At 39.1% G+C, this 20276-nt stretch overlaps 1 protein-coding gene across 1 annotated transcript; it reads right to left on the reverse strand.

The window, feature by feature from the left end:
- Positions 1-2043: 2043 nt before the first annotated feature.
- Positions 2044-2881, reverse strand: LOC129718304 (uncharacterized). The gene is made up of 2 exons (XM_055668950.1): positions 2812-2881; positions 2044-2748 (listed from the first exon to the last, which is right to left on the reverse strand). The coding sequence occupies exon 2, from the start codon at positions 2599-2601 to the stop codon at positions 2179-2181; it is 423 nt and encodes a 140-aa protein (XP_055524925.1). The 5' UTR covers positions 2602-2748; positions 2812-2881; the 3' UTR covers positions 2044-2178.
- Positions 2882-20276: the final 17395 nt, after the last annotated feature.

Raw genomic sequence — 20276 nt, forward strand, 5'->3', positions numbered from 1 at the left:
ATTTGCGATTACCATGAAAAGAAAGTTGTGGTCCCCGTGGTTCTGTGGTTAGCGATGTCGGTCGGCTAGCTCTCCCACACGGTTGTGATATCGGGTTCGATTCCCGATAAGGTCGAGGATCTTTTCGAGCTGGAAATTTTCTCGACTCAGCACTGGGGCACGATGTATCGTTGTACTTATTTTACACATGCAAAATGTGCCAAAAACAATATCGATAACGAATTCTCTCAACTAATAATCGAGTTGATCGAGACCATATTAGCCCCCAGGCTAGCGTGCGATATTGTTTTTTTATGAAAAGAAAGTTTGAATGTATTTTTTTTTTGAAAGTTGATTTTTCTCCGTGTTACGGCACTGAGAAGATCAACAAAAAACGGGACTCTGAGAAAGATAAAAAAGTCTTTACTGAACTGGTGAACAGCAATCTAAAAATGATAAAAACTGTTAAGACAATACTAGTGCGCAAAAATAATAACAACGGAAATTTAGTAAGATTACCACAATATTCCACGAGGACTACTAAACTGCACACAAAAGTTAGAAGTTTCTAAACCACTTTAATGTTGTATGAAATTAGCGCATTCATTTGTATAGGTTTTAATCTTGGATTACGAATGTTTTCTAACTAAAACGCAACTTCTTTTCAATGTTGTTTTTGCCGATGAGATTTTTTTTTATTTGTATTGATGAAAAATTACGAAAACCTGTCAAATCTGCTTCTAGCTAGTTTAAACCTTTCCGCACATAACTTGTACGGATTGAAAGAACGCAATTATTGATAAAGGCTCAAAGCACAAAACGCTAGCCGATACCTACTAAGTAGACTTCTGAAAGAAAATATTTTTTGACATGACCCACGAGGAAATGAATCGGTTTTTGTTAAGAACTTTTTTTGCTTTACGTTCATTCTACAATTTAATTTAGGTTGCTGATATTTCCAAATAATAAAAAAAAACTCTCTCGCTTCCCTACTATAAAGGTATTTGAGTACATTGAATATTTTTTCGAGATTAATACATGTTGTAACAAGAGTTAGAATTATTGACATACTGACAGCTTGCTCTGGAAACACTCTATTCGACTTGCTCAAATAAGTAACGAAAAAAAAAACCGGCCCCTTTGTATAACGTTGAATATCTCATCACCATGCTTAACGACGCGCTCTAATCTACCGCAAAAGGATTTCTGGTTTACCTGTGGCTCCCAGAACAGGTTTTTCTGCTATTAACATTCATTGCAGGTAATCAACACTACTCGTCAATACATGACACACGCCAAAATTTGTTCGCTTCTGAATAGATAAACCCAGTTTCGTTGGAGTTCAAAGACATTAAGTACCCAAGCTTAATGCCATATTTTCATTCAATTCACATTTATTTTCAACCTGAGTTATAATTCGTTATTAATAATTATTATACATAACTAGGTGACTAGAAGCAATATGAATTGTGGAACAGAAACTTATTTTCTGCATAAGACTTGCAATGCGAGCGGTTAAAATCAAATCAGTGGATCGCTTACTGACCGATATTTTGTTGAGAACAGGAGTTCTATATTTCCTATCTGAAGTGGAACAGGTTTTGTCATCGCATCCAGCTTACATCAACTGCTCGGCACGGGTCACCAAACAAATTAACAAACCAATGTGTATTTGTCAACACCCGGCAGAACTATATTCGAGTTCTGTTTGCCTTATTTATGGGCTTATATCATTAGCATTTAGAACAGATGTGCTACTTTGGATGCAGGCATCTTTTAAAACTTATCAGAGACTCCACGGTTTTAAATTACCACAAATTGACATGATCAGATTTCATTTTATAGCTTACGGAAAAAACCCTTCAAATGCGGACAAAGTGATAGTAGTCAACAAAGAATCCAGTTGTTGCTCGCAGAGCCCGCAAATGACAATTTAATTCGAAATGTGATTGCTCAGCTGATTAGAGCTGGAAGTAGCCGTAAATTGCAAAAACTAATCGCACTTGCTAATTTAGCTCACATTCCCTCGTTAGGGGTGAATCAGACTACAAACAAATTAATGCAAGTTAGTCTACTGTTACCAAGTTAGATAACAAATGACATTCTTCAAATAAGGATAACTTTTTCGTTTACTTTAGCAATTTTTCGTTTATCTACAAATAAATATTATCAAATATTAGAAATTTTAAATCACGGGACTCAGTGCGCATACTGCCCGTACCCCTTCTCACTCTCGTCACCGTAAACGTACACGGAATTCGGTGAAATGGTGACCAGCACCACTTCCGGCTCGTGTGGATTCTTATCCTTGCTGTACCCCGAACCGCCCTGCCACAGACTCTTGACGCTGTCGGTCCACTTTGAGGCCGCCTGTTCGACGTTCAGTTTCGTCCGGGCCGCCGTTTCCGTCACCTTGTCCTGCACGGCCACCAGCATCTGGTGGATCTTGAGAAAGGGTGAAATCTGCTGCTGTACGGTGTCTTCGTAGGTTTTCGTTTCCGGGCTGGTTGGCGCCGTAGTTGGCAACGGAGTTGTTTCCACATCGGCCGGTAACGATTTGCCGGCGACCAATCCGAGGGCGGCCAGGATTGAGCTGATACGAAGCAGTAATTTGAAGTTCATGATGTTTGTCTGTTTGCTTGTGAAATAAGACCTCTAACTGTCGATGGTTTGAAGCTACTGTAAACAGTTTCAATTGAACGGGTGTATTTAAACGGACAGTTTGTGACCCTTCGAACTTCTATTCTTTCGTTCCTTTTCGAACCCAAACTAAGGGAAAGCCAATAATGATTCACAGAAACTTGAACAACTGGTTTGTTAGTTAATAAGTACGGTCAGATAATTAGTGCCAGAATATTTGGTTAGATAATTAGCATTACAAACAACCGGAAAACGAGCCGCCAGTGAAAGGTATGCAGTCTAGCGAGGATGACTAACGAATAACGATCCAGTTTGTCGTCTTTTCTGTGCAAGAGAGACTCTTTCGATTTGGTTCTACTTCGACATGCATGCATGCAATTGGCGCTGAAGTTGCACGCAAGTTTGATTAGTATACAAGCTCGTACGACTTGTGTACAATTCTATTAATAGATGGAGACAGTGGGCCCAAATGTAAATGTTGAATGACAACATACCAGCATCTTAGTTTTGATATTTCTGATATAAGTACAATTTCAAAACTAATAATACTATTTATTCGCCACTAATTACTTTGAGTTATACAAAGGAAAACGTTTCTACATAACTGAACTTTCAAGATAAATTTAAAAAAAATTCTGCGATATAAATTCTGTTTAGAATGTTTTACCCAATATTTTTTTTAACCAAAGTTGGGACTGTATATTCAATCTTTAAAATTAGATTTTGAAACTCTTAAAATGGAAATTTAAGTCCCAATCGGTATCGTTTCTGTTTTCGTTCTCAGGATCTTTTTCAACTGATTTTTGCCTTTTTCCAAGTTTAGAATATCTCACAAGGATTTTAAACTTAATTCAGAAATTACCAAAATTTGGTCTCTTATAACCTTTACAAGGTTTTAGATAAAACCTAGAAAGATTTTTTTCTGCTGTTGTTTGTCATGGCTTAATTTATTCTGTTTTATTTTTCATTCTTTTTTATTATCTAAGTGTTTGATATCAAACATACCAGAAAATGAGCAATGAGAAATAATAATCGAAAACCCTAATTGATTCATTTTGCGACGCATTCATTTTCAAATAGAATAATAAAGACAAACTACGCGTTATCCTTCGACTTCTACTTGTCGCTTGGACATTCTGGGACGCACTAAACTTTGCACTACAGAAGCCCCGTCTTTTCCTGCCACAGTCGAGGTATTCTGATCATCGGCCGGCAGTCATTCCGGATCTGTGAGTAGAATCAAATAAGGAGTCTTCTAACGCCCAATTCAAAGCAAGTACAATGTTTCTAAAAACTATTCCGCTCCCGCTTTAACCATTGATTTCAACACCGCGTCACTTCCATCTGAGGAACACTAACAACAGGCCGGTTCGATTGTAATTGCTTCTGTAGTATCGAAGTATCAAGTATCAATGCAAGTATCGAAGATAAAGCAAGAAAAAGTTCTAGAGTTTTTATAACATTGAAAGGGAAAACTCTAGCATCCCTTCCAACGTGCTTCTTGATGGTGAGCAATCTACATCCTCTGAAGAGCCGTGTGAAATGCTTGCGAAGCCCTTTGCGTCAGTCTTTGAACAGAGGATAATAAGTGGTGTTTATGCAGCCTCTGCTGCTCCTGATACTCCTACCGACTTCTCGGAACTGCCACTTTCGTAATTACTCCAGCTATGATCCTTTCAGCAGCAAGAAGACTCGAGAATTCGCTTGCTCGTGGGCCGGATGGGATCCTCACAGTATTCTGTCGGTGCTCTATTGCCTTAAACGATCATCTGTTAGCCATTTTCGATGCATCTTTCGAGCAAGGTATATTCCCAGCATTGTGGAAGGAGTCATACACATTTTCTGTCTTAAAGGCTGGGAAAAAGCGGGATGCAAAAAACTATCGTGATATTACCAGTCTCTCGACAGTATTCTGTTATACCCTTGCATTTCGAGCAGTGCTTTTTATATATATTTTAGTTCAGTGTACGCCGTATGACAAATGTCATTTAGCGGTAACATTGCATTGTAGGAAAACGTACAATAATAATAAAACGACCCGGAGCTGGTCTGCAGCGCTCAGTAAAGTTTTAAACCAAATTCAAATTTTTACTACTACTGGAACCTGTTGCTGGAGAATATTCGGAGTTTGGTTTAAATTCGCTTTTCGCTGGTATCTGGTTTTGGCGCATAGCAAGGTTAGGTAAGCTTCTTTGTTTCCTGGGATCAAGACCCCTAAGTAAGGTGAGAACGTTAAGAAAAAGGGACTTACATTGGAAGTTCCCTGATGAAGAGAAGGAGGAGCTCTATGTGCTCCTGGGAAAGACGCTTAATGAGTGCCCAGGACACGACATCAAAATCGTCATCGGGGATGCGAATGCGCAGGTCGGGCAGGAGAAATTCTTCCGCCCTGTGATTGATAGAGAAAACCTCCACTCTACTGCGAACGACAACGGCCTGAGGCTTGTCAATTTCGCTGCAGCCAGAGGTATGGCTATCTGTAGCACTTATTTTGCACGCCGGAATATACGTAAGCACACCTGGATGCATTGGAATGGAGGGGTCTGCTCTCAGATCAACCATGTTCTGATTGATGGTCGGCACTTTTCATACGTTAGAGACATGAGGTCGTTTATAGAACCAAACGTTGACTCGGATCATTATCTCGTGGTATCCAAGATTCACGTCCGGTTGTCCAATGTATCCAAATCCAGGACGACAAGGAGGATACAGTTGAACATCCAGCGGCTATCAACTGGAGAAGTGGCTACAGAATACCTGCAGAAGGTTGATGAGCGGATCGAGGATCAAGTAGGAGGTAACCCGAATGAACAGTGGAGACATATCCACAGTACAATCAATCAGCACCACAGCGGGAGAAGTGTTGGGTACATCTGCGCCAGTCACGTCCAATGAGTGGTTTAACGCTGAGTACCAGCGAGCGACGGATGAAAGGAACCGCGCCTGAGTTTACATGCTAACCACGGCTGTGACTCGTCAGAGTGTAGGAAGACACCGGAGAGTTAGAGCTGCTGAAAAAAGACTCCATCGCATTGGGAGCATATTCTTGCGGAGGCGGAAGGTTGCTTCTCTAGGCACGAAGCTAGAAGCTCCTACAAGAAGAATAATGGGATCAGGAACCGGAACGTGTCAACCCCTGTCTTGTGCAATGATAGAAGGGGAACCTGATTACCGATAGAACGAAGGTGGGCAGGCGTTGGAAGAAACACTTTAGTATGCTGTTGAATGGTGAAGATTATCGGGGCATAACACTTCTCAACACCGTTTACAAAATTCTCTCCCGTATTCTGTTCCAGGGACTGAAGCCGTTGCAGGAGACTTTTGTTGGCGATTACCAGTGTGGTTTTCGAGGGGGAAGCTCCACTATGGACCAAATGTTCACCCGGCGTCAGATCCTTGATAAATTTCGTGAATTAAATTTGCAGACTCACCATCTGTTCATAGACTTTACGGCAGCGTACGATACAGTCAAGAGAAATGAGTTATGGCTAATTATGCTTGAACATGGTTTCCCAACAAAATTAATTAGGCTGATACGTGCCATCCTTGAAGGCTCTACATCATGCGACATGATAGCCGGTGAGATATTGGACTCCTTCGTGGCGTTAGATGGTTTGAAGGTTTGAAGTCCTATGAGAAGGGCTGACATGCAAAGAAGTGTTAACATCATTGCGAAGTTCTACGTGCTCCTAGGTTTTACGAACGGTATCGACATGATTGCTATTAACCGTAACTTGGTGGCTGGTAGAGAGCGTGGTAGCCCGTCGGATGTTGGTGCTACGATGGTCGACGAATTATTTTCCTGGGTACATTTGTGTCGTGTCAATAAGATTACTTTTTTGAGACTTTTTTGCGAGCAGTGCAGTCGATTGCACTTTGATGGTATGCGGTGACTATAGTCAACTGCGTATAGCATGGGATAACTGTAATGGTGTCATTAAACATTAGGAGTCTACGCAGCTACCAATTGCAAGTGCTACTCTCATTGACGACTTGTACATGGTAAATCGGATTAGAAATCACCTTGGACGCGTGCTTGATTTGGTGTTTTGCACCTCGGATTGCGAAATTTCCGTAGAGGAGTGTGTTACCCCGATGCTGCCCGTTGATTTACATCATCCTCCATTTACAAGTCCCACCACAAAAAATGCTATTGCTGATTATTGTCTCCCTTCCACGAGGCGAGTATTAAATTATAGAAAAATCGATTTTGAAGCTTTCAATGCTTTTATATCGAACATTAATTGGCCAGCATTGTGGCCAGACAGTAACGATGCGGACTCGATGGCAGCAAATTAGCCATTTGTTAGACGACCATCTTCCCCTGCTTGAAGTAATCATAGTTTGAGAGTTTTGAAAAGTAAACGAAACGCATGCTTGCGCAAACTCCGTCGTCAGATGAATCGAAGCATGATTTCAAACGTTCAAGTGAATAATATCGACGGCTGAACTCAAGTCTCTACAAGTCATGCGTGTTGGGAGTTCAAACAGACCTGCGCAGAAACCTGGAAAAATTTCGGAATTCCGTTAATTCAAAACGGAAATGCTTCTCGACCCCAACGGACGTGTATTTGGAGGAAATAGTATTCTACTCGGATTCTGATTCTTGCGAACTTTTTCTCTTCTGTATTCGCCTCCGATTGTGCCTCGAATGACGATGCTGCTCGCTGCCTGTAGATCTTGATGATCTTGACATATTCGAAGTTACACATAATATGGTTACTGCTGCCGCTAAGAAACTACTCAAATGTTCGCACACTGTTGGTCCCGATGGAATACCGGCCGTGCTTTTGTGCCGTTGCATTGATATTCTAGCCGCTCCACTTGGCACCATATTCAATAAGTCTTTGGTATGAGGGAAGTTCCCCGAGGTCTGGAAGCACTCCTACAAGTTCCCGGTCTCCAAAAGTGGTGATCGTCGTAATGTCGAAAATTACCGTGAAATAACCAATTTGTCTGCCGTGTCTAAACTTCTCGAGATCGTTGTAAGCTCTGTTGTATTGAGTAGCGCACGTAACTACATTTCTTCGGACCAGCATGGTTTTCTCTCCGGACGATCTGTAACAACAAATCTAATGCATTTCACGTCGCATTGCATTTCAGAACTCGGAACTACAGGTTGACGTTATTTACACGGACCTCAGAGCTGCTTTTGACCGAATCGACCATAAAATATTGTTAAACAAAATCCCCCGTCTTGGTGCCTCATCTCGGTTCGTTAAGTGGCTTGAATCTTGCCTGCGTGATAGAATTTTACGAGTCGAGCTGAGATCCGGTGTATCGTCTGCGTTCACGAATTAGTCTGGTGTACCACAAGGTAGTAACCTTGGGCCGCTTGTCTTCATTATTTTCTTCAACGATGTCGCTGATGCTCTTGGGTTCGGTTGCAGATTAGTTTACGCCGATGATTTGAAAATATACTTTACGATTCGCAACATCGAGGATTGTAATCGATTACAATCACTTTTAAATACATTTGTGACGTGGTGTAAACTAAACTCTCTGATTATAAGTACTGCAAAATGTGAAGTGATAACATTTCATCGCACTCAAACGCCAATCATTTCCAACTCTACTGTCGAGTCGATGGAGAAGTGCTGCGTAGAGTAGATTGCGTAATTGATCTTGGAGTTATTCTTGACCGAAAGCTTACTTTTGATAAACATCGCGCTGCAGTTATTTCGAGAGCAAGTAGGCAATTGGGATTCATTGCTAAAGTTGCGCGTGACTTCAAGGACCCTCACTGTATGAAAGCACTGTATTGTTGGCTAGTGCGCCCCTTACTTGAAAACGTTAGTGTGGTCTAGACTCCGCGCAAACGTTAGTGTGGTCTAGAACCTGCGCCTTTTATGCTTGTAAACCAATACCATCGTACAAACTTTGGTTATTATGAACCTGTTGCGTTTAGTTTAAGAACTATCATGAGTGTAGAGCATTTATTTGAGTATGGTGAGCCTAGTCATATTTTTAAACATAGATTAATTAATTTTAGAAACTTTTAATGACTTTTTAACATTCATTAAGACTGAGGAGCTCCGTAGCCGCAAGGTTACAGAGTCCGCCTTGGTATGCAGGTGGTCGTGGGTTCGAATCTTAGTAGAATCAGGCCATTTGGTTGCCAAAGGACTTTAGCATGGGTTTATTCTCAGGCCTCCCACCAAGTACCTTTCCTTCAATTTGAATTCTCCTTCTAACAAATTTAGATCCCTGTTATAATAAAACTAATGTGAGTAACATATGAAAGTTCTCTCCAGGGAATCGTAACTAGGCGATATTGTTAGGAGGGACAGAGGCTCGGTATAGTAGAGTAGTAAGCTTGAAACGGAAAGGTAAAACTTACACACAAACACGGATACGAATGATAAGCGTATCACTTACTTCAATAGTGATACTGCCAATATTATGAAGTGCGGAGTACAGAAAACACCTGGGCAATATCACAATAGATCTAAGCTCTGGTCGCAGTGATGAGTCCACACAGAAAAAAATAACTCTACGTCAGATGATATAAATAAATAAAATAAATAAATTGAGGTAAAAAGGCGGCCTTTCGACTGAAAATATGACCTTCTACGGATTGCGTAACCAACTTAGGTCTCGCAGCAGTCAAATCCAGAAATCAAATTTTTGCTCCAAACGTGATTGACTGATTTTGACAGCACGCGTGTGTGACAATATTCAAAAGCGGTTCAGCTTGCCGTTTTGCTAAACAGCTGGTGTTTGACCCAATCATTGAGTAAGTAAATGGGAAATATCGTGGATATAATTTTGTTTTGGTTGCGGCAAACAACAGCAAAAAAGAATCTGAATGAAGTGTCGAGCGTTTGGTTGTAGGAGCTACTGTGGTTCCGGTCTAGGCATTGGATTTTATCGATTTCTCAAGGATGCAGAAGCCTATTCATAGTGGCTAAGAATCTGAAGAAGATATTCCAAATTTGAAAATTTCACGCCATTGTCGAATATGCAGTGTAGGTATTTCTTTTCATGATTATGTTATTTATTCAGTTGTTCGTTGTAACGTGAAATCTAGCATTTATTCACAAACAAACAACTTTCCCTTGATTTTGCAACAGGAATTGAGTGTTTTGCCGATTATTTTTCATTGTGTTCTTGTATTTTGTTTCGATTAAAGTCCGGAAAAGTGAGAAAAAGAAGTACAGTAGAAATAAGATGATATAAATGTAGACGAATTTTGGTTGTATTGTTTTATCTGTTGTTTGTTATTCACTGTTGTTTTTTTTTTTTGTGAATAGAAATAAAAATATCAAATAAATATTTTTTCTGGTTGCACTGGATTTTGCGTAAGGCAGACGAAAATAATGTTCAACCGGGGATATGTTCCATAGCAAAGAAGAAGAGAAAGAAGCCACTAGGCCACTATTCTCTTAGTATAAAACTAGAATAAATTGAGACAAAATACACGCACGAAAATTCAAATTTGGGGTGGCATTGCGCAGCTCGATTCGAACGATTTTCGCTATTTTAGAGTATGTCACATACTGCCAGTTATGCTTTAAGCTTAAAAGGAGCTGTCATTGTCATTAGTTCTGCGGTTCATCTAACCCGAAGAGTCGAAAAAAAATACGAAAAACGAAACATAACGCCCTCCAGCGATCATTTAGTTTTGTTCGAGTTGCTCGAAACGAAATGCGCAATGTCAGCACTGCACAGTGGGGAATCGCTGGCCATCAGCCAAAAAAAATTTTTTTCGTTAGCTGTTTCATAATATTTTTCCTTTATTGCTATAACATTCAAGTGTCTAAATCCAAAATTTGGGTGCAATATCATGAAATCTGAATTTGTTATGACTTTTCAAAGCTTGGCGAACTGACGTTTTTTTGTCTTTTTTTGAAAAAAAGTACATTACTTTGAAACGCTCTGTAGCTTCAATGATAGCTTGAATTTTTGGACGTCTAAGAAAAGTTGTTGTAAATATTGTGCAAAACAAACCCTTTTCATTAGATATTGTAAAATTTGGTCATAGTAGGCCTGCCACTAGAAAATAATTGAAAAAACGTGATTTTTTATGGAAAAGTAGCTTAAAAGTTTAGTTGCCGCAGTTTGCCACGGTTGTGACTACATTCAAAATGTAGGTAAAAACGTAAGCTTTCAAATGCATACTGTCCGCTGTAGCGCAAAACTGCGCAAATTGTCACTTTAGTAAAGAAAGCGATAGCAGTTTTTTTGGTTTTTATTCTTGAAGTTAAAATTTCATCCAGGATTAATTTTAATCATAATCATGATACACCATTAATGAAGATTTTTGATATCGTACTCAATCCATAAGGATAAAATATAAATTTAGACAAAAATCACAAAATTTATCAATGAAAAGTTATAAAATAAGTGTTAAGCAAGAAAATAGTAAATCTTTATAAAATTTTAATTATGTCAAACTTTTTCACTTTCTGCAAATTTAAAACAATATTAAAAACATTCAGCTCTTTTTTCAATTTATGATCATGAAATTCGCTAAACTGATTGAAGTGTCAAATACTAGCAGGAAATTCATACCATCAAACTCCGGCTAACAATAGCCCGTTTGAGGATTGCTTTCGCTTCGCACTCGTTTGCATACAAAAGTAAAGCACACATGTTGCTTTTTGAGAAAAAAACAAAGAACAGTCGTCGCCCTCCGCATCTTTTCGTATTCATTAACTACGTTTCGTGATTTCAGTGTCTTGGTTTTCAAATTCATAAATTCGTTGAATTTTATTATGGAGCCTTCAACTTCAGCGGCACCACCTAATTCAATGTCTAGTAAGTTGTTGATTCTTGGTGTTATACATGTATTTAAATGTCCTCTTCCAATCATAGGAACCGAATTAGGAAGATAACATATATATGAAACAATGAAACATCGAAAATTACTAGAAGAAATGAAGATTGCAGCGAGAGACATTTATCCTGCTAATAAGTATAATGAACTTCAAATTTTCTGGAAACAATTCAACACGAGATTTAAGCGATCACAGCGGAAGATGATGATGCTGATGATGATTTTTTCAATTTGTAATTAGTTTGTATAACTTATGTTGTTTGACTTTATTAAAATATATATATATATATATATATATATATATATATATATATATATATATATATATATATATATATATATATATATATATATATATATATATATACCAATAAATACCAAGTTTTTGTTGCATTTATCGACTTATTTTTTGCTTGGCCAGCCTTTGTATGGAGTCCCCAATATGCACTGTACTCAAAAAACAGTCGTCGCGGCCGGTTGAGGCGCTGTTGTGCAATCCTAAATGCAATATTGTACATGTTATCCGGTTCCCAATCCGACACATGCCCACATGTACACGGTGACAAAAAAGTCCGGTCACACTTTTTTGGGGTCGCCTGTAGCCTACACGTTGCATCTCTTTGGTGCCATCTATATGTCAAATGAAAGGGTTGACTTTGGTGCCCAAACTGGCAGAGTTTCGTTTCTGTGCAGTTTGTTTACATTAAGTTGTGAGCCGAGGCAGAGTTAAGAGCAGCTGTTATCGCTGAATGTGTGAAAGGGTACAAACCCGGACACATATTCAAACACCTAAAACCGCTAGGAATCAACCGGAAAATCGTGTACCGGACCATAAATCGGTACCTAGAGACCGGAGGCACCGAGGACAAGGCACGATCTGGACGACCAAGGTCTGTGAGAACTCCAAGGCTGAAAAAGATTATACGAGACCGGATTCGCCGGAATCCCGCCCAATCTGCACGGAAGCTGGCCAGGAACCTCAAAATGAACCGAGAATCCATCCGCCTGCTTCTGCGCAAGGATTTAAAACTTACACCGTACAAAAAACAGGTGGTTCATGGGGTTACCAAAGCTACAAAGGACAAGAGGTACCAACGGTCGCGGGAGTTCCTCGGTGGGCGCGCAGATGACGGGATTATATTTTCGACGAGAAGCTGTTCGTCTTGAAGCAAACAGTCAATCGCCAAAATGATCGAGTTTGGAGTGTGAGCCTCCAGCAAGCTCCTGCGGACAAGCTGAACGTTTCCCGGTTCCAAAATAAGACGTCAGTGATGGTTCGGGGAGCCATTTGCAAGAGAGGTAAAAATTAGGTAAAAAGAGGTCAAAATCAACGCAGCGTACTACCTGGACACGGTTTTGAATAAAAATGTTTTGCCTCAAGCTGAACTATTGTTTGAAGACGATTACTACTGCTTCCAGCTAGATGGTGCCCCATCCCACACCGCAAAGGTTGTTCAGGCGTAGTGTGAGGAAAACTTGACCGATTTCATTTCGAAGAATGAATGGCCTCTGTCGTCTCCGGATCTGAATCCACTGGATTATTTAGTGTGGGGATACATGATGTCGAAGCTGAATGACTAGAAAATAACAAATTTGGAGCAATTCAAGCGAGTTATCACGAAAATCTGGGACGGGATGCCGATGGAGCACGTGCGCGCCGCTTGCGACGACTTTCCGAGACGTTTGAAGCTGGTTCGATCAGAGAAAGGTGGTGTAATTCCGAGATATCGTCTGTGAAGTATCTTTATGAGTTACTGAATAAAGCTATGAAAGCCAGATTCAGATTTTCTTCCTATTCTTTGAAATATTGAGATTTTCCTGTGTGACCGGACTTTTTTGTCACCCTGTAGGCGCTGCTGTCGAAATGAAATACGCGAGACGAACACTGCTCCAGATCGTGCTGCTGTTGTTGAAGGACGATTTTGTTGGGAATTTGTTCGCAGTGTTACATCTGTTTGTTCGTGGTTGAAACATCCTCAGCATTTATCGATACTTGATCTTTTAATCTAATTTTGTGCTGATTCCAATAAAAATTTGACAACTGTGCAACTCATTAATAATTTACAATTCACAGTTTATTCGCGTTTATTGATCTAAATCCGTTCTTACATTGTTATAACAGGTATTTTATTTGGTTTTCTAGAAGTTTTTTGACAAGTAACTGATATATGAAATTGCTCTAACAAACTCTAGACTCAATGATAAACTGACATAAAATCTTCGACTTGGAAAAAAGCCTTCTATTTTTCTCTCAGTTCCACTCTCCCAGGTTTTTGAACCTAAAAGTAAACTTGCTTGAGAATTGGGGATCCCCAATCCCCAATTACAACACAGATGAACTTTTCAAGCTAGACGAATTGACGAAAACTGTATCACGAGAAAGCCCATTCGAAAGTAATATCTTTTAGTTTTCGAATCTCTTTATTTTTTAGCTGGAATAGTTGTGGCTAATGCATATCATGTTCTAATACAACGTATTATGCCGAAATTCACTACAAGCTTCCAGTTGATAGCGTCCTTCGACAGCGGCCGTCAATAAATAACCATCCTTGTTTGCATGATTTAGGATTTAATATGGACTCAAGTGGTTTAAATGTAGCTCTTCGCGAACCACTGCTGTCTTCTGTCGGTGCCCCCAGGATACTGTTTGTCATTAGAGCGATTATTAAGCACAACGAGAATACTCTCCGCTTCATTTTCGCGCCACTATCCTCACTTAGAGTTCTGAATGGACCTTCAATCCGCAAATATTAGTAATAAACTGAAGTAAACAGCGCACTTGCAGTCCAAAATAACGCCGCAAAATCGTTAGGATGTCACGTACTGCATCACATTAAACCTGATTGGTTATGTTCACTCTCAATTATGTTTCGTACACAAATCCGCCTAACCGCTAGGAGACAGCAAAAAATCTACCCTGACGGGATTTCCCACGATTAAAGTCGTCTGACTCTAGGGTCAAAATAAATAAAAATCAATCCACCTAATTTTGAAGCGACCTCGGCCTCACCATCAAAGCACTCAAATTTTGCGGTTGGATTTTAGGTTGGTTTATAATCACACCCCCTAAGTGAACTGATTCGATTTGCCCGATAACCACCAGCTTGAAAATTTCATGGTTCATAACCTGTACTGCAATAAATCAATCAAAAAATGTACATGAATTTGTTTTTGAAATATTTTCATTAATTTTTAACAGATAAAACTTAAAAAAAAAACACAGAAATTTTCAGGGAAATAAAGTGAAAAACACTTTCCATAACTTTCTAATCACTTCGAACAACTGTTTGGAAGTTTACGTTTACCTGTGTAGAGGAATCTACTTCCTAAACCTCAGAAATAATACATACCTTCATTTTCGTAAACAACAGTAAAAATGCTTGCCCAAGTGAAAACGAACTCAACTTGCTTATCGCTCTCGGATAGTGGTATTGTTATTGTACTGTCGGTTTTAGTCGGGCTAGTCGGTGATTCGGTTTCGTTGAAAAATGTTCGCACTCGTGCTGGTAGCGGTTTTCGTTATCATTACCGGACCGCTAGCGGAAGCCGAATCGCTGGATTCGGTCACCACCGGTGGAGAGTCCACGGATGTACTGGAAGGGAGCAACATCACTGCCGAAATGACACCACTGGATCTTGGGCCCCGATCACTTTTCGGCTCCATAGATTTTCAACCTTTAATGCGATGCAAACCTGGCGAAGTTTTTATCGATGGAAAATGTCGCCAAACTTTTCGAAGGATATGGTGAAAAAGGTTGGGCAGCATAATTGGCTTTAAAAAATACTACCGGTCGGAGTAGATGAAAAACATTTAAAAGTACAACAGTTTAGTCGAATGTTGATATGTAATATACTGCCATATACACAGAACAGTGAATTCGTTACAAATAAATGGAAAAACTAATCTCAGTATAAAAATTTTCAATGAATATATTTCAACATAGGACTACATGTAAAGAAATTGATTTTTTTTGTAACTCAAGTATATTATAACATATTATCAATTAATTATTTTGTGTGGCCACTGGCCAATCACAAATGGTGACTTCTCAACACTATTAGCAATGTTTAATGGGAAGTGTTAAGATTTATCTAACTTTGTAATTTTATTTTGACAACATAATTGTTGTTCGGCTTGAGAAAAGAAGCTCAGTATTCGAGAAAAAATGATCAATTGAGCTTCAGAAGCACTGCATGAAATTTTCCACTTTTGCATACAGGAAAGGAATTTATGGTACAGTCATCAACTTTATGCTGTTTTGTTGTTTATGCTTTTTGGGCGTTCGAATATCAAATAGTTTCTCACTGTTACTTCAAAGCCAAAAAATATATTCCGTTCAAATTTCATGTATTCAGTAATAATAATTAGTACAAGCTTCCGGTTGATAACGTCTTCCGACAGCGACCATCCGCATATCGCAATCCTTGTGCACATGATCTACTAGAACCAAATATGGCATAAAGCGGTTTTTGCGTGACTCGCTGCAAACTATATTCGTCTTCTACCGATGCTCCCAGGACTCCGTTTGTCATTACAAGCGATCAGAAGACACAACACGATTATTCTTCGCTCCATTTTATAGCCTCACTTTGAGTTCTGAAGGTTCTGAATGGAATCTGCAATCAGCAAATACTAATTACAAACTGAAGTATTCAGTGCGCTTTCAAGCCAATATAAGGTAGTGAAATCGTCAAGATGGCACGTACTATGAGCATTAAAAGCATGGGTAAATTATTTCTTGACTACCATCTGTTCCGGAAATCATTACTTTACGTTTATTTATGTCTTTTGCCTAGTTTATTTCAGACAACAAACCAATCCTGGTGGTTTTTCCCACGAACAAATTAGCTTGACATCGGGGTCACAATACAAAAATACACAATAGTAAAATTCATCGAGAATAATTATCAAAAATCAAAAATTGTTATAGTGTATCAACGTAGAATTTACTTGTCCAAGTGCACACGAACTCGATTTGCTTATCGCTCTCTAAAGTTATTGTGCTGTCAGTTCTTGTCGGTTAGTCAGTCGTTCGGTTTCATTAAAAAATGTTCGTCCTAGTGCTGGTAGCAGCTTTCGTCATCACAACCATCAATAAAGGACCACTAGTGGAAGCCACAGCAGTGTATTTGGTCTCCAGTAGACAATCCGTGAGAACACCGGCACCGAGTCATACCGCCGAAACAACACCACCACTGGAGATTGAGATGCGGTCACTTTTTGGCTTCAGTAACGTTCAAGCCCTAGATCGATGTGACCCCGGAAAAATTTTCATCGATGGTAAATGTCGCAAAACTTTCGGGAGGAAGTGATGAAAACGGGTAGTTCTGATGTATTCTGGATTTTATGAATAGTACTTATAGCTTATCAGATGTAGTCATAGAGTAAGTGAAAAGGTATAGAAATTGAAGCAATTTTTCGAATGCAAATATGAAACATACTGTCACTTATGCAGAATCGTCAGCCGCGTGCATCATCTACTTGAAAAATTATGTTTAATAAAATGTACGTCGTAGACCGTTTTAAGTGAAATCTTAATAGAACCCAAAAAACATTCGAAAAAAGCACAGGAAATTTGAAAAAAATTGGATAAATTAGACCTTGTATGATGTTTAATGTTCAATAAATATTTTTTTATATTCTTCAAAAAAAGTTGGATTTGCTTTGATTTTTGTTTCCTACTAACACAATACGCCTAATCCTGTCGCATATAGGAAGGAAGTATGGGTTGCGGTCGAGTACCGACCGCTGAACAACATCCTGGATCTGGGAATGCTTATATTGGGTGGTTTTTGGCCGTTTTGTCTTTTTACGCAGAAGCCACTTCTGGAGTTCCATTCACTGTCGGAAATATTGGATATATTGCTCAAATACCAATTCGGGCAATTTTTCAGAAATCAGAAGTCGAAATGGCTCTTGGGGATGATTCCTTGCTTTTGAGCAACATTCTGTTTCTAAAAATACCAATATTAGTGAGTATTTGACCTTCTAAAGGTGATTAAAAAACATTACTGGAGTTGATTCCCAGCCACAAATAATCATCCAGATTTAGTAGATATATAAAAATATATATGCTGATAGATACAGTCGTGTACAGTAAAACCTATCTTTACGTCACTTTTGGTATGTCCAGGCCAAGGTTCGCCGAAACATTCTTGAGTTTATGTCTTATAATCTGCAAGACCAATCATGTTTACTCTAATGTTTGTAGGAGCGTATCTAAATAAAATAGCTTCATGTGCAAGATAATCGTTGTATGATTCAGGTATTCTAGGCTCTTCACATCGTTCTTGAGTTTATATCAAATGATCTTCAGCAAAAAGTTTTTGAAAGTTTTTTTTAAATTCCAATTCCAATTCAACTTTTGTGTGAAGTCAACTTTCTGTGTGTAGTGTCGTGTTTTTGTGCCTGAGAAAGTTTCCAGAAAATGAGTAGAGAGCATATCTCTTCACGGGTTCCAAATTCGATTGTGCGTGACCTCCAGCGTGGAAAATCTCAACGAAACATTACTGCAAAGTATAGGGTAAGCCTTGATGCGGTCCACAAAACATCGTGGCAGCGTGACCAATCGACCGGAAAAAAGACCGAAACGTAAGACTAATGCAAGAACAAACACGCTATTCATCCGGAAAGTGAAAAATAAAACGATTAAAGAACGTTAGGATCTGGACCTTTTTAAATCGCATTATTCTACGACACTTGGCGGGACGGGACTTGAAAAGTTACTTCACCCAACCACGGTGCTCCTGCAGACCATCATTATTGAACAAAAAATACCATCAAAACGGTGAACGCCAGTTTGTTCATTATGATGTTCTCTTCTTGGGGTGAATTTAAAAAAAAACGTTGATAGCATTTTTGATGTTAAAATGACCGGTATTCTTAGGAACTTCATACACTCTGCACCAGTAATTGGTTTTAGTCTCTCAGATTTCAATGGTACTTTGTTGGTATGGATATCTGCCAACCTGTTAGCAATTTACAGAACCAAAAAAACTAGCCTAAGCTTGAAAGGGCGTAACTTCTTAATTTCAATGAAAATTATTCTAGTGAGAGGTCGCTCAACCAAATCAAACTCAATACAAACATAAACAATAAACAAAAGATAGATAAATCCTCTTCAGCTCAGTTTTACGGTTGCAGGGCTCGACTACTTTTACCGAAGATAAAGTTGAAATAAAGCCATTACCTAAAAATATAACCTTTAGCTACGCCATTGTGATAAAGAAAAATTAAATGCACGGGAATATACCTCGAATTTGAGAATCAACGTATACAAGTTGGCATAATGATCGTGTTTAGTATTTTGAAGATTACAAAGAACAAATTCCTGCCCTCGCTAATGAGATAGACAAAATATGTTGCTTTAGAATCTCTATGTACCGAATTAAATAATCAAATTAATAATTGATAAATGGTGACATAACTCATACTTCCCTCCTTTACTTTACTACGCTACTAAAATATAGCAATGTCTCAGATGACATAGTAATATCGCCAAACTCTGTTCATATGCCCAAAAACCTTTGTATATGAAATTTGCACAGACATCATGGAGGACGTTTTCAAGTTTACAGAGAAAAAATTACTCCCCTTTGCCCACGCTGGAGCAAAACTAATATATTTGTTACACTTTTTATTCTCGAAAACCCTCAAGTGCAAATTTTCACAGTAACCGGTTCAGTAGTTTCTGAGTCCACAGGGACAAACAACAATGCCTACTATGATTCAAATTTTTCCCATTCACATTGACATCCCTGTCAATTTTCAACGCCTACTACAGTTTAAGGGCTTTCTACAGTAATTACAACGTAACTTGAAACAAACTTTTGACTGCTGTATATCAATAATACATTGAGATGAAGAATTTCAAATTTCAAAGCTTTGGCTTGTTTCGCTCATTAGGAAGGCAAAATATTTATACCTACAAAGTACCATTGCAATCTGAGAGACTAAAACCAATTACTGGTGCAGTGTGTATGAATTTCCTAAGAATATCGGCCTATTTAACATAAAATGGACATAACTCAAAAATGCTACCAACGATTTTTCCAAAAACTTACCCAGAGATGAAGAACATGGTAACGAACAAACTGGCGTTTACCGTTTTGATGGTATTTTTGGTTTGATAATAACGGTCTGTGGGAGCACCGTGCCAAAAGCAACCGATAATCAGCAACACCATCTAAAACGACCTCAGTGTGCTAGGGACCATGTCACCAAGTCTCTAAATTTCTGGAGGCGCGTTATTTGGAAGTACATGTTCAAGGTCGAGCTGTTTAATAAAAGATATGGCTCCGAGTGTCGCGAAATAATAACGAGTCCCTCCCGGACCGGTATCTACAACCGACTATGGAGCACGTCGTTGGCAACAGAATGGTGTGGGATTGTTTCTGGTGGGCTGGAGTGAGAAATTTACGCATTTTTTGTATTATAATCACTAATGGTTACATCAAAATTTTGTGCGAAAACTTGGATGAATCCAGGCAGAAAACGGGGTTGGAGAACAACTACACCTTCCAGCAAGCTAATGATCTGAAGCATAAGGGAAAAATAGCAGCATTCTTCCGATCGGCCTGGATCAAACCAATGGTGTGGCCATGGTCACCCCAAAGCCCCGATCTGAATTCTATTGAGAATTTGTGGGCGATTTTGGATAACAAGGTCGACACAGCTAAGGTTACGAACAATCTAAACGTGGAGAATATGCCATAGGTTGTCAGTTGGTTATCGAGGCACCCGCTCTAGCAGGCAGAGATGTATGATGTACTATTATTTCCTGCATATACACACATTTGGATCAAACAATCTAATGAAATTGAAATGTTTATCAATCTAGGGCCCATTACCTTAGCTGAGTAGCCGATCACACTCGCG

The sequence above is a fragment of the Wyeomyia smithii genome, chromosome 1 (assembly GCF_029784165.1).
Source record: "Wyeomyia smithii strain HCP4-BCI-WySm-NY-G18 chromosome 1, ASM2978416v1, whole genome shotgun sequence".
Lineage (NCBI taxonomy): Eukaryota > Metazoa > Arthropoda > Insecta > Diptera > Culicidae > Wyeomyia > Wyeomyia smithii.